The sequence below is a fragment of the Triplophysa dalaica genome, chromosome 6, assembly GCF_015846415.1.
Source record: "Triplophysa dalaica isolate WHDGS20190420 chromosome 6, ASM1584641v1, whole genome shotgun sequence".
Classification (NCBI taxonomy): Eukaryota; Metazoa; Chordata; class Actinopteri; order Cypriniformes; family Nemacheilidae; genus Triplophysa; species Triplophysa dalaica.
This window is the reverse complement of record NC_079547.1, coordinates 13,270,186-13,284,419: the sequence shown is the minus strand read 5'-3', so window position 1 is coordinate 13,284,419 and position 14,234 is coordinate 13,270,186. Positions and strand designations below refer to the sequence as shown.

Below are 14,234 nucleotides of genomic sequence, written 5' to 3'. Positions count from 1 at the left end.
TTGTGTAGGTCAACGGGACTATATTGCACATCAGAACTATATTCTTTGGTTTTATCCCATTGTGATAAATGATTAAGGGGTTTGGACTTTGTGTAACCAATATTAGATCTTGTCACCTTGGTGTGCTATAAAATGTAAATATCAATGGGAATATACTTGGGAGATATTTTACTCACAAGCATTTTTTAAGGGTGCCAATAATTGTGACCAGTGTGTAGCCTATAACTTTTTTTTCATAATGTTATTGTAACAAAGTTCGCTAGTAAGGAAGAAAGGAGGCGGGCTCGGAGTGGCTGGGAAATGTAAGATTATTTTTATTATAATCACTTCCGGGTTTACAACTTCCATACCTGTCAAGTATCCCGTTTGGCCGGGAAAGTCCCGTATTTTACCCTTCTTTCCCGCCGTCCTCCCGTATTAGTATTTTCCCGTAAATCTCCCGTATTTTAACCTGCCTTATTAAAAAATAATAACACCGGAGTAAAAAAAAAAACATTTCCAATCTGAGCTCTGTCACTAGCCTCGCGATAACTGCCATCTGCAGTAGCCTACAGTACTGTAGGTGGCAGTTGTCGCGAGGTTAGTGTGTGAGGTCAGATGATGAGTGACAACGCGGGAAAAAAACTAAACCGAGACGGATAATGGAATGGACGTAACAACAGTGACGGAAGGCACTCCTGCCAAAAAAACAAAACCCTCGCGTAAATACCGCGATCAATGGGACAGCGAATTTAATTTTCTGAAGAGGAGCAGGGTGGGGGACAGTCACGCGTTTTGTAAGTTTTGTAACTGCGACTTTAGCATCTCACACGGGGGAATTCACAGACTATCAGGTGACAGATAGTAAGGAACTCCCCCAAGAAGACAGAATCAAAAGACTCTGGGGCATGATAGGAAAGGACATGAGGTTCAGTGAGCTGCCGAAACTTATAAAGGCTTTACTGTGCATTCCCCATAGCAATGCAAGTTCAGAAAGGTATTTAGCATGGTACAAAAGATTGTTACAGAGAATAGGATGACATTAGACAACAGAACTGTTTGCGCTCTACTCTCATGTAAATGAACCACTCTGGCCCAGCCCACAAATACACTCCTTCCAAAACAGTCTTAAAGAATGCAAAGTCTGCAACAAATGTGTACAATAACTCACTAAAAGAGTAAAGAAAAGTTATGTGAAATAAAAAGAAAAACTGTTAAGGAAAAGCAATATGAAATAAAAAGAATGTGGAATGAAAATAAAATGTAAAGACAAGCAACGTTAAATTAACAGCAAATAAGCCTTTAAATAAATGCTCTTCATATATACCCTTTTGTGTTTTCATTTGGGCTATAACACCTGTCTTAAAATGTAAGGGATACTGGAGCTTGGTTGGGGTGGTGGGCGCCGAAAAATTTCCCTTATTTTCAAATCCAAAACTTGACAGGTATGAAAATTGTTGATTTTTTTAATAAAAGATCAAAAGGAGAAACAATGCAGGTTTATTTGTACAGCCTTCTTTGCTCATATTTACCAAGGTTGGCAATATTAGTGGAGGGCACTTTATATAGTATACCATAAACAAAGCGTTTGATAATGTCCAAAAAGGTTTGAAAAAGCAATTTGAGGTACTCAAAATTATTAAAGTGAGAACATATGGATAAATATTATGAATGGATGACAATTTATTCCAATAAGACTCCCTGATATCTTTTTTAAATTTTGTTGAATTTTTCGAGTCCAGATATTTTCTCTAGTTTCTTGTTGTAATCTTTTCTGTGCTCAGTCAGATATCTAAAAAGCTCATCAGTGTCGCACCAACAACATACAGACATATCACAAAAGTGTCAAGAACCCACATGAAATGGGCAGAAGAGACACAGATCCTTGATTTTCTTACCAATAAATAAATGTAAGAGAGTTGTAAATTAAAGAGACAGAGTTTCTTCTATCATTTATTTGCTTATAAAATCAAAATGGTACAGAGCTGGTTCTATACGTTGTAAGATGCAGCGTTTAGGAATAAATACAAAAAGTGTACAATATTAAAACATCACTTTGTTTTATCATACAGGAGGATTCAAATAATAACATTCACAAATGTTGAAGCCAAGAATCGTCAAAAATACAAAAAACGAAAGAAAATCACTAAGACAACACCTGATAAAGGTGCATGCGATTTTAGGACCATAACAGTGTGTATAGAGTAGAGTAGAGAAGAGAAAATCCGATGAGTGACAACCCCATAGCTCAGTTTCAAAAAGACATGGCACATTTTTTACCTTGCAAAATGGTATCTCAAAAGGCACCACACAATATAACTTACAGAGATTTTGCAACACACTTTTAAATACTGTCACCAATCATCTTTAAGGCGAATTCTATGTGCAAACTTGAGAAAAATGGATCAAAATCACACTGATGTCCAAGTAACCCCTGCCAATTAAAATGTGCTTTTGTTCTATTTCTGCTTCACTAAAGTCTGGTTTGTTTCTATGTCTGAGATGTATTCAATTTTAAATGATGATTGTAATAACCATTACACTGGTTTGTTCACAGGCATATCCATGGTCTCCCCTCCTGTTATAAGTTCCTGTAGTTTTTTCGGCCCTCTCCCTCTTTAATGAAAGTCCATATGAGTGTATTGACAATGTCAGGCTGGTCTTGCTGAAGCCAGTGGCTGGCTCCAGAGATGATGTTGAGGCGGAAATGGTTTCTGATGTACAGACGGCAGGCCTCAGCCATGTCTTGCTCCAAAAAGGCATCTCTCTCTCCCCATAACAGCAAAACAGGAGATTTCACCTCACTCCAGCTCAATGGAAGAACACTGTAGGTTACACATAAAAATGAAAATAATATTGAAAAAGTTTTATTTAAGAGCATCAGTTTGGTGAGTATGTTAGGACAGGGTTCTTAAATTCTGTCAAATTGAGTTGTGTATTTTTAGTTTCTGTAGCAACTGTTGTGTCAGCTACTTCCCACACATACATTAGCAGATGGAGCACTCAGTCATGCACACGAGTTTCAAAAGCTCCAATGACATGCACTTTGCAAGTAAATCAAAACAGAATATTAACATAAGTATTACCAAAATGTTTGGCCTTCAAAATTACCATTTTAAGACACATGACAAATTGTTAAACATGGCCTTCAGGTGTGCAGGCGCTTTATTGTAAACTCAGCAATCAGCTGTAAGCACTATAAAAAGGCAACAGGTGAATTCCAATTGCTTCATTGTTTCCCATATCTGAAAGTCGCTTTTCTAAATGACTAAATGTAAAGAGTTAAAGTTTGGACACTAGGTGGCAACATTCTCTTATTTTTACAGGTATTCATTTTTCATCTGTCAGACACAACAGGCAAACTATAGAGATATGAAAGAATTTTTAAGTACCTAAAGACATTTCTGAAATAGTTTAGGGCCCCAGTGAGGGCTCCCGGCTGGGAGAGGGCATACAGGTAGGCTTCAAGGTCTTCGCTGGTGAGCCAGCGTCCCTTACAACTGAGACCTGTGCTGCGACTGGTGAATAGACTCTTGAGTGCCTTCAGGTTGACATCAGCATTAAAAAAAGAATGAAATGTCAATATTAGCTGAATAAAGCCTCATAAAGAATCTGGTTATACAGAAGAAGAAAAATCACTTTCACAGATGTTACACAAAATATATGTGTGTCATTTTACAAGGTTAGATATGGAATGATTTTGATCTCATTAATTATTCACACATAAAACAGATGTGCACTTGGTAGCCAGTTTCGCATGCATAAAACCTAATTCACGTGCACAAATTATATATTTACATTGACAAAAAACAATTCAAGTGCGTAATATAAAAATTATATTCTTATAAAATTAGTTAAAATATATCACTTAATACAATTCACAGATGTACAACTGTGCACAAATATATCGAAAGTTAAAAATGTAAAAGTTTATCATGGAATGTGAATGTGCATACTCACGTCTGAATCGCCTTGAATTTTTGTGTGTGTATTTTGACACTCTCTTGGCAGCGCTGTCCCTCCCACTTGATTTGTCATCCTGTTTAGCCAATCAGATTCAACCTTACCATTCAACCAATCCTTACCCCACAGAGCATAGGACTCAAGTAAAACTGCTCTGCGCACCTTTTGCCCAGTTTGACTCACTTCCTGTGTTGCCAATTTGTGGTTTCAGCCAACTTAAGCAAGATATTTTCAAAAAGTGGCTAGCTAAAAAACCTAGAGACTATCTGAATATACCTAAGCCTCAAATCTGTACGGGGTTTGCTCTCCCAAGGCTCAGGGAAGCATTTCTACTATCTACTCTGTTCAGTGTAGGTAGCACCAGCTTTAGTTTAGCATTAGGATGTTAAGAAAGATCATGTTCTATGAAGATATTTTATAAGATAATAAATTTCTTACTGTAAATGTTGAAAAACCTGCTACAGTGCCTCAGATTAACAACTTCATAGGAGATTTTCTCAATATTTTGCGTTTTTTGCTCCCTCAGATTCCAGCTTTGTAAACAGTTGTTGTACCGCCAGATAGTGTTCTATCCTAACAAACCATATATCAACAGAAAGCTTATTTTTTCAGCTTATTTTTTACTCACTATATCATACTTTTTCTACAAAATAAGTAAATAAAAAAAGATTTATTGTGTGGCTGCATAATGTTTTAAAACAGCATCACAGCTCAGAGAATAGGGGAGAGAAGCTGTACAAACGAGCCTTTAATGGTAACACTAGTCTAGTGCTCCTTGAGTGCTATGCTCTCCACGATTATGATTGGTTGAAAGGTAAGGTTGAATCTGATTGGCTAAACAGGATGACAACTCAAGTGAGAGGGACCAGCGCTGCAAGAGAGTCTCAAAATACACACACAAAAGTTCAAGGCAATTTACATGTGAGTGACGATTTGCACATTCACATGCGATGATAAACTTGTACATTTTAAACTTTAGAAATATTTGTGCACTGCTGTACGTCTGCGAATTTTAATTAAGATGCTTTATGCATATAGAACAATTACACAAACTCAAACACAACAACTGAGTGTTAGAAAGACAGATGGGTGAACTTGGCTATTAATTTTGGCTATATATTTTATTTTTACACAAACAAGTGCACATTCTGGACAGAAGAACAAGTCATTCATGTAGAATCATCCAAAATAAATGTGTTTACAGTAATGTAAAGGATAAGAGATATATTTAGTAACAATGACAGGATGGCTGGACATAACATAAACTCATTACATAACGCATGAAATTAGGATATTAAGTCAAGCTAACCTTAAAATCATTGATGGAGAGCATAAGCTCTGGAAAATGTGGCAACTGGAAGAAAAAGTAGTAACTTGACTTGAGCATCTGACTAGGGTGGCGAAGGGCATAATCTAAACAAAGAGGAAAGAAGATAATAAATAAGCATTGCATGTACACCAATCCCCCCCAACACAACCCAGCCCAGCATGGAGACACATTGCATAGATGTAAATTAAATCTCTGATAGCTTCTTTCATATGTGTATTATTTTGTTTAATATAAAATGAATGCCATTGATATATAATATCTGTACTGTAGGGTTTCACAGTAAGCTTGGATTAATTCATACACTTGTAAACATGAACTACCACTCAACAGATACAAGTTAAATTTAAGATTTTTTTGTCCTTATATTGTCACTTTAAGAAATTTAAGACCAAACCTGCCATGGACATACACATTCTAATACACATACAATGGTGTGAAAAGTATTTTCTCCCTTCCGGATTTTTTATTTTTTTTGGTTATTTGTCATGCTTAAATGATTGAGCTCATCAAACAATGTTTTATATAACTCTAAGAAAACCAGAGTAAATACGAAATGCATTTTTAAATGATGTTTTTATTTATTAAGGGAAATAATAATCCAAACATTTCTGACCCAATGTGAAATAGTAATTTGCACCCTTGGTAAATCATAAATTAACTGTGAAGAATTGAGTTAAATTCCACTTGCCAGGCTCAAGCCTAATAAGTGCCAGACGTGTTGAATTAAGAAATCTGTTTAGTAGAACCTCTCTGACAAACTGAAGTAGTCTAAAAGATCACAAATAGCAACACATCATGCCGCGGAAATTCTAAAGAAATTCAAGAACAGATGAGAAACAAAGTAATATAAATGTATCAGTCTAGAAAGGGTTGCAAAGCCATTTCTAAGGCTTTGGGACTCCAGCAAACCACATTGAGAGCCGTTATCCACAAATGGAGAAAGCATGGAACAATGGTAAATTACTCCTAGAGCACAACGATGACTCGTCCAGGAGGACAGAAACGATCCCAGAACAACATCTAAAGAACTGCAGGCTTCTCTTGCTTCAGTTAAGGTTAGTGTTCATGATTCTACAATATGAAAGAGCCTGTGCAAAAATGGCATCCATGGGTGAGTTCCAAGGTGAAAACAGAATAGAACATAGATAACATAGCAAATTTTTAAACTGAGAAATGTTACAATTTTATGCACAAAATGAGCTCATTTCAAATTTGATTCCTGCTACAGGTCTTAAAAAAGCAAGCAGTTTTGAAAATATTCAGATGGGAGAACATCTAGGGACTAATTAAGTTAATTGATACAGTTCTGTAACATGATCAGCTATTAAAGGGATGTCTTAGAGAAGCAGAGTCTCTCATTAGTAAAGACGGGAAGAGGCTCTCCAATCTGTGATAGACTGCGTAAAAAGATTGAGGAATACTTTAAAAACAATGTTCCCCAACATCAAACTGGAAAGGCTTTGCAAATCTTATCAACTACAGTGCATAACATCATCAAAAGATTCAGAGAAACTGGAGAAATCACTGTGCGTAAGGGACAAGGCCGGAGACCTATATTGTATGCCCTTGGTCTTCAGGCCCTCAGATGACACTGCATCACTCATCGGCATGAGTGTGTCAATGACATTACTAAATACTTCCAGAAACCACTGTCGGTAAACACAATCCGCCGTGCCATCAGCAGATGCCAACTAAAGCTCTATCATGCAAAAAGGAAACCATATGTGAACATGGTCCAGAATCGCCGTCGTGCCCTATGGGCCAAGGCTCATTTAAAATGGACTATTTCAAAGTTGAAAGTTGAATTGCAGACGGGCTCTGGGCTCAACTGTTTTTCCTATCCCGGGTAGCCCGGATGTTACCATGTGAATATTTAACTTGACTTTTTCGATCTGAATTTGAGCAGTCGAATTAGACATATGTTTTCTTTGAAAAGTATTAACTTGAAATTTGAGATCTGAATAAGAGCAATCAAATTTGATCAATCTGAATGTATTTTATCTGAAATTCTGTAAGTTGTGTTTTTTGTATCTGAATTTGTGAGCATTGAATTCAGGTTTTTAAATTGGAAATCAAGAATTTTCATATTTAAATTTCATAGAGGTAAATTCGAAACAAATAAATTCAGATACATGGTCTCCAAAGTAAAATAATTCAAAATCAAGTATTCATAGGCTGTTAAATTTCAAAACATTATGTCTCTTATTTGCTTCCATAGCCATGTGGATGATTCCCTCAATCTATCTCCAATATTTTATTGTGAAGGATGTAGATCATACTAGTTACCCTTTAACCAAAGCAGAGCCTCTGGGGCCGACATGTTTGAGCAGGATATCTAATTGTCAGATGTACAGGGAACTTACCAGTAAACACACAGGGATGAGGGCTGTTCAGCACAATGAGTTTTGTCACCATTTCAGGATAATGAATCGCACAGAGCCAGGCGATGATGCCACCCCAGTCATGGCCCACAAGAAAACATCTGTTGTATCCTGAGAAGAGCAAGTTGACATGTTTGCTGTATATTTGTCTATGTGAGTGCATACAAGGCAGAAGAGTGCTTACGTATGATGATGAAAAATATGAGTAAGATGGCGTGACATGGCCAGATGTGTTTATATTAGGGATGATACTGCATATTGTATCGTATATTACAGTATAAAGAATTTAAAATACTGTATTTATCTTAGAACTAAAGCTATTGTTTTACAATATGACCTCTGTTTACTCTTATTGGTTTAGCTGCAAGCAAATAACCAGCATCAACAAATAATATTTTGTGCTTTTACTGCGTAAAGAAAGGCTTCGGCTAATTAAATCTTGAATGTTTTTGACTATGCTTTAACAAAATAACAATTGTTATTGAAAATAAATCTCTTATTAGAATTTCAGTATTTTTTTTACATTTTGTTCAGAATATTGTGGTATGATCTTAAATGTGTACCCACAATTGTGTATAATCTTTTACCATGAGCTGATTGTATTGTATCACCCCTGGTTCTTAAAGAAAATTTAATTGCTCCAAGTTTAACTCCAAGTCAGTGTAATCTTGAATCGAAATTGTCATTAGATTGAATACAAATAATTTGGTGCATAAAACTTTTGGTTGTACTAAAAAACAACGTTATAGACTGTTTACGGTAAAGTATTCACTGATTGGTCCACCTTTTGTTTTAATGGCATGTTTATGCAGTGATGCGTGTGTAAGACATCTTGTCCTGCAGCAATATAAAGTTCTGGATCATTAAGTGTCATATCAAGGACTAAGTAAGAATAAATCACATCATCGCTGTCAGCCAGGATGGAAGTTTTCATCATGTGCAACAGAATGACTTTAATGTCAAAGAGCTGAGACCCTTAAGCAAGACATCATCATGAATCCTAATGATACGTTTTAATTGACAGCCTACTACAATACACCAACCATGCTTACACACAGACTCACACATGCTTCTGCGTGCAAACCAACTGATGAATTGGTAACATGATATAAGGTTTATGAGATTATATTATGCAGTCTATATTGTGTATGTGAAATCCAGACACAGACCATTAAACCTCATTTTAAGCAGCCTAACTGAAAATATCTAAAAAGCCAAGTACATGTGAATGGGTCACCTTCACAATCCAGACTGTTTGGAAGACATTAGCATTCACCACTGCACACAGCCTTATCAAAACCTCTAGACAGGCTGAAATGTGAAATGGGGCTGAGATAAGGAAAGCAGTCTGCTCTCACCCAGATACTCCACAATGTCCTTGATGTCAGTCACAAGGTAGTCCGGTCGGTAGCTCTCAGTGGAGGAGGGGAGGTCAGACTCCCCATAGCCTCGCATATCCACGGCAACAACACGAAATTCACTCTTAAATTCCCTCAGCTGGTGACGCCAAGAAAACCTAGAAAAACAAGAGATATTTGACAAATTTATAGTATATGGGTTATATAGTATAGGGGTTTTATATCTTTTTGTAGGATTATAGAGTGAGACAATTTAGGAAGGGATCAAAATTGGATTGACATGACGCAAGCAAGATTCAAACCCAAATCCCTGCCATCTGGGTCTAGATACATTTCTTCTCTTTTTCAACATCGCGCCAAATTGTTCTACCCAGGGTCTGAAACGATCACGGTTATGTTTCTATGTTAGCCTGGATCGGCACGACGCGATTTCAAACCAAGAAATTTAGCACCATACACTAACCATGCTAAAATTCAGACACTTTTATCCAAAGAGACTTAGAAAAATGAATAGTTATATCTTAAAAAATAAACATGCAGCTACATTTTCAAAGATTTTATTTATTTATTTAGGATCCACTTGCCAACAGTTTCTATAGATTCTAATAAGTTGCACTTGAGTAAAATTAACTTAATTAAAAGACCCCGCCTGAAACTACTAACACAAGATTTTCGTAACCCTTGTGCTGTGGTCAAACCCCTATTACACTTATTGTGTTCCTTGGTCAAAATGACCCGCCTACCAAAGATAACTTATAAATCCCTCATTATGCAATATTATCACTAAATACACTCCTTAACAAAATCTTAAGACCGGGGGAAACATACCAAGTATTTGCATTTCTCGCTGGTAGATCGTAACCAGGTTGTAAGTACTGCTTCAAAATGCCATAACAAGAAACAGGAGCAATAGACGAAGAAACAGAGAGCAGGCAATTTGTTGAAAACTTCATTTTAACTCAAACAGGCTGTTCAGTAGCTGATCAAAAGTTTAAGACCACAGCACATCTGCACAAAATTATGGCTTTCATGTCATTGTTCTTCAGGCAGTCACACTATTATGATCTCCTGATGGCACACTGCCGAAGTTGGACGCAGTAAGACAGTCATTGCAAATTTCTTAAAAGATCCTGAGAGTTATGGGAAAAAAAAGGTAAAGAAAAATAAATCACCTGTACTGAGCCGGAGGATCGGAAGGCTGTCCGTGAATACACAGGGTGATCCTCAACCCAAATTAAGGCCCTTAATGTTGCTGACAGCATCCCAATAACCATAAGATGGCATCTGCAAGAGAAGGGCTTCCAGAACAAAAAAACTTCTTCAAAAGCCACGTCTCCTTCAAAATCCACAAACTTTCCCTCTTGGAATTTGCAAGGGAGCACCAAAAATGAGACATTGACAGGTGGAAAAAGTTGTATTCTCTGATGAGAAAAAAGATTCACCTGGATGGTCCTGATGGCTTCCACCGTTACTGGCATGACAAGGAGATCCCACTGGAGATGTTTTCTATGCGGTACAGTGTTGGAGGCTCAATCATGATCTGGGGTGCTTTTTCCTTCAATGGGAAATTGAGCTTCGGTTTGTCTAGGGCTGTCAAACGGCGGCTGGCTTTGTGGACATGTAGCAGTAGGCATCTCTCTTGACTGAAGGCCCTCATCTGTGCAGTAAAGACTGGGTCTTTCAACAGGACAACGCTGCAGTTCACAACGCCCGCCTGACTAAGGACTTCATCCAGGAGAATAATGTCACTCTTTTGGACCATCCTGCATCTTACACTGATCTAAATCCCTTTGAGATCGTTTGGGGAAAGATGGCCAGGGATGTTTACAAAAACGGACGTCAGTTCCAAAACGTGGATGCCATTCGTGAAGCCATCTTCACCACATGGAGCAACGTTGCCACCAGCCTCCTGGAAACAGTCGCATCAAGCATGCCGAAATGAGTGTTTGAAGTGATCAACAAAAATCATGGGCTACTCACTACTGAGTCCATTTTTGACACTTTTAGTTCTGTTGTTGTTTTTTTGGGGGCTAAAACTTTTAACTTTAGATCAGCTGATGAACAGCCGGTTTGAGTTTAAATTAAGTTTTCAATAAATTCCCTACTGTCTGATTTTAGTCTCTTGTTCCTGTTTCTTGTTTTGACATTTTGAAGAAGTACTTACAACCTGGTTACGATCCACCAGCAACAAATGCAAATACTTGTAATGTTTCCCCCGGTCTTAACATGTTCAAGGGTGTATTGGAATCAATCTTTTTGTCAACTTGTTTCTTTCATTTAGGAATTGTTTTGCATTTCTTTTTCAAACTGATTAATCGTAGGCCTTATTTAATTGAATTTAGACACCTCCGTTTTTTACACACAATTTTTTTTTGTGAATACCACACAAGCGTAACAAGATGGGGGATAACCACAAGAAAGCAACAAAAATAATAGTGTTTTTTGTGAGAGGTCGTTATCGTCTTTAGTAAAAAATTTAGTGAACAAAGCCACTAAATTTCAGTCCAATGTAATGACATTAACTTGTATTTTGGGGTAAAATAAAATTCGGGTCAAAATGGCCCGAACACAACATGAGGGTTAAATCCACAATCAGTTCACACATTCAGGCTGTACTTGAGATAGGGAAGCATGAGAGAGAGAGAGAGAGAGAGAGAGAGAGAGAGAGAGAGAGAGACAGAGAGAGAGAGAGAATGCAGAAGTCTGACTATCATGAGTCAGGTACAGTCCAGGCTCTCTAACCCCAATGTATTAGAATATAGACGAGTTTAAAATTAGCACGCACAAACACACACATCCCTTTGGATCAAGTAAGCGAAATCTTTGATGTACCCTTTCTGAATGCACCAAACAAAAGTGGAGCAGAAGTCAGAGAAAAGCATGTCCTCTAGGTCTCGTCGACTCGTTTAAGCATTTATCGCGGATTCTGGAGCAGTAGATTGACTAGTGATGCAGAAAGGAGCCATGTCACATTTATTAGGCACAGGCCTTTCCTGATCTCAGTTCTGCAGTCTGGCAGCTCACTTTTCACTCGCAGAGTCAGGATACGATGAGAGTACATATAGCATTTCATACAATACTTTTGTTTTAAGTCAGATAAAACGAACGTGCTCTCAGTAAGACAATATAGACTATTTGGCAAGATGTGAACAATAAGCACTTCCCAGAATTACTTAATTTTTTTACATATACGGTATAAGTTTTAAAGATGTCTGCTTCAATTCAGTTCTAAATGTTCTGTTGGTTTTATTTAGTTCTACCATTTATGTAACGTTAAAAAAATGAAATGGGATGTGCTTCAGGAACAGTGTTATTTACATCTTGCAAAATGATATATTTCATATACATATATAAACAGAATATAAGAGGATAATAATAGCTAGATGTTAAATCTGTCTCCCATTTGCAAAGAGATTTGAATGTTGAGTTTATCCGGAAAGGCATGACTACAGTGTGTGCTAAAATATGAACAGAATGAAGATGTAATACAGAACAGCCCACTTGCAGAACCATACTTTTTTTTCTTGGACTCCATGTGCATAATGTGCTTGGCTGTCTCCCAGTAGAGAAGTGTTTCCCTTGTGTGTCATTGTGTGCGTGTGTGTGTGATTGCTAAAATCTCACCAAAATTCAGGGAATCCATGCAGAAACAGCATAAGTGGCTTTCCTCTTTCCCCAGCAGCAACATAGTGGAATCTTAGTCCAGACTCCTAAAACCATACAGAGAGCACAGACATTTATTCTTCACAGTAAATAACAGTATAAAATAAAAGCAACCCAGTCTCTTTAATGACTCTGGCCTGTCCATCCTGATGTAAAATCTATTCGCACATTGCTCTCTGCTTTACATAGCACTGAAATGCATCACAGAGATTGTCCACACACTTCAGTTTATATCGAGGTATATATCCGGTTGACATTTAAAGTCTTTCAATTGCATTTAAATGGCAATACCTGTAGAATGCTTGCACAACATGACAGCAATAGGCCTACTATGCTCAGATTTTGTGGTTATATGTAATGCAAATATTTTCTAGATACAAACAAGTAACAAGTTTCTGTTTAACTCTATAAAAACAACACACTTCAACAAATAAAAACGTTTTAATTGTTTAACTGCTCAGACACTATGAAGAACAAATTTGAATAAATTGTTTTCCGACATTAGAGGATATATTTTCAGGAAATTCGTACAACAGTTCACGTAAAGTTTTAACGCTCTGCGCAAAGGGTATAAATAAGCAATCGTGAGATAACCGTTTTCAGCACCATTAGGGTAGACAGCGAAATCTAACATAGTCGAACTGTTATTAAGTGAGCTTGTGACAACGTGACAGTCACTTGCTGTCAGATGATGCTTTTAGTGGTGACTACTGCTTTCTTGCGGCAGCAAAGCACCAAAGGGCAAAATATTAACCGCATGGACTCGTGTTTCTTTCATTGCCGTCAACCCTGGACCAATATAAACACGCGTCTTACCTTGATCCTAACATAACAGTGGGTTCCCAAGGACGTGTCATTCAGGCACGCAGGGGGTGTCTCACGAATCGTCCACTGAAAGGTTGTTGACGGTCGTAATATGATATTCCATCCAAGTTTGAGCAGCGCTACGACCGTGCATAGCGCGCAGTAACCGTATACGAGGGACCAGTATCCCACAAGTCTGATTTTCATCGTAAGTCCGACTGTCAACAACAGCAAGTTGTGAAGCAGTCTCGCCATCTTTACATTACTGCGCGAATATGCTTGTTGATCACGACGTCTATTTACTCAGTCGCTTTGTGTTTCACAAACGATGGGCATCGCAATTACCTTGTGGGTCCGTTTAGAACGCATTCTGTCCAGGGAGGATCCCTGACTGTGTGGAAAGAGCGGAGTGACGCTTACGCATGACAGAAAAGATGCCCAGTCTCAAAGGTGTGCGCACCTTGGACTGAACCATTCCAACACACCTACGCAAAAACGCGACGTGATAAAACGAGAAGATTTTTACAGTCAACAAGACAACAGGGGGCCCGGTGACCAGGCTGTTAGGATCGACGTAAGCGGGAGCTCATCGATGGTCTGGTCTGGACTCGAGCGAACACTCCCATCAGGCCCACCCATACATGCTTATTTAAGCCCTTTTTTAAGTAGCTACATTGTTTAAGGCAAGCTATTTCAAGGTAAATGCTTTGTTATGCATGAGACGATTATTGGGTGTGATAATTCAATTGCTCATAA

The 14,234-nt window shown here is 37.8% G+C and overlaps 1 protein-coding gene across 1 annotated transcript; it reads right to left on the bottom strand.

The window, feature by feature from the left end:
• Positions 1-1,925: 1,925 nt before the first annotated feature.
• On the bottom strand, positions 1,926-14,073 carry ephx4 (epoxide hydrolase 4). Its single transcript, XM_056749749.1, has 7 exons — positions 13,491-14,073; positions 12,636-12,721; positions 9,012-9,169; positions 7,636-7,764; positions 5,252-5,355; positions 3,372-3,520; positions 1,926-2,804 (listed from the first exon to the last, which is right to left on the bottom strand). Exons 1-7 carry the CDS (start codon positions 13,731-13,733, stop codon positions 2,561-2,563), a joined length of 1,113 nt encoding a protein of 370 aa, XP_056605727.1. The 5' UTR covers positions 13,734-14,073; the 3' UTR covers positions 1,926-2,560.
• Positions 14,074-14,234: the final 161 nt, after the last annotated feature.

Excerpts from the sequence above, each read along its gene's own strand:
- ephx4 (XM_056749749.1), bottom strand. The coding sequence starts at position 13,733 with ATGGCGAGACTGCTTCACAACTTGCTGTTGTTGACAGTCGGACTTACG. Across the intron at positions 12,722-13,490 it reads ACTGTTATGTTAGGATCAAG|GAGTCTGGACTAAGATTCCA; the intron begins GTAAGACGCGTG and ends GTATGGTTTTAG. Across the intron at positions 5,356-7,635 it reads TCATCCCTGTGTGTTTACTG|ATTATGCCCTTCGCCACCCT; the intron begins GTAAGTTCCCTG and ends CTCTTTGTTTAG.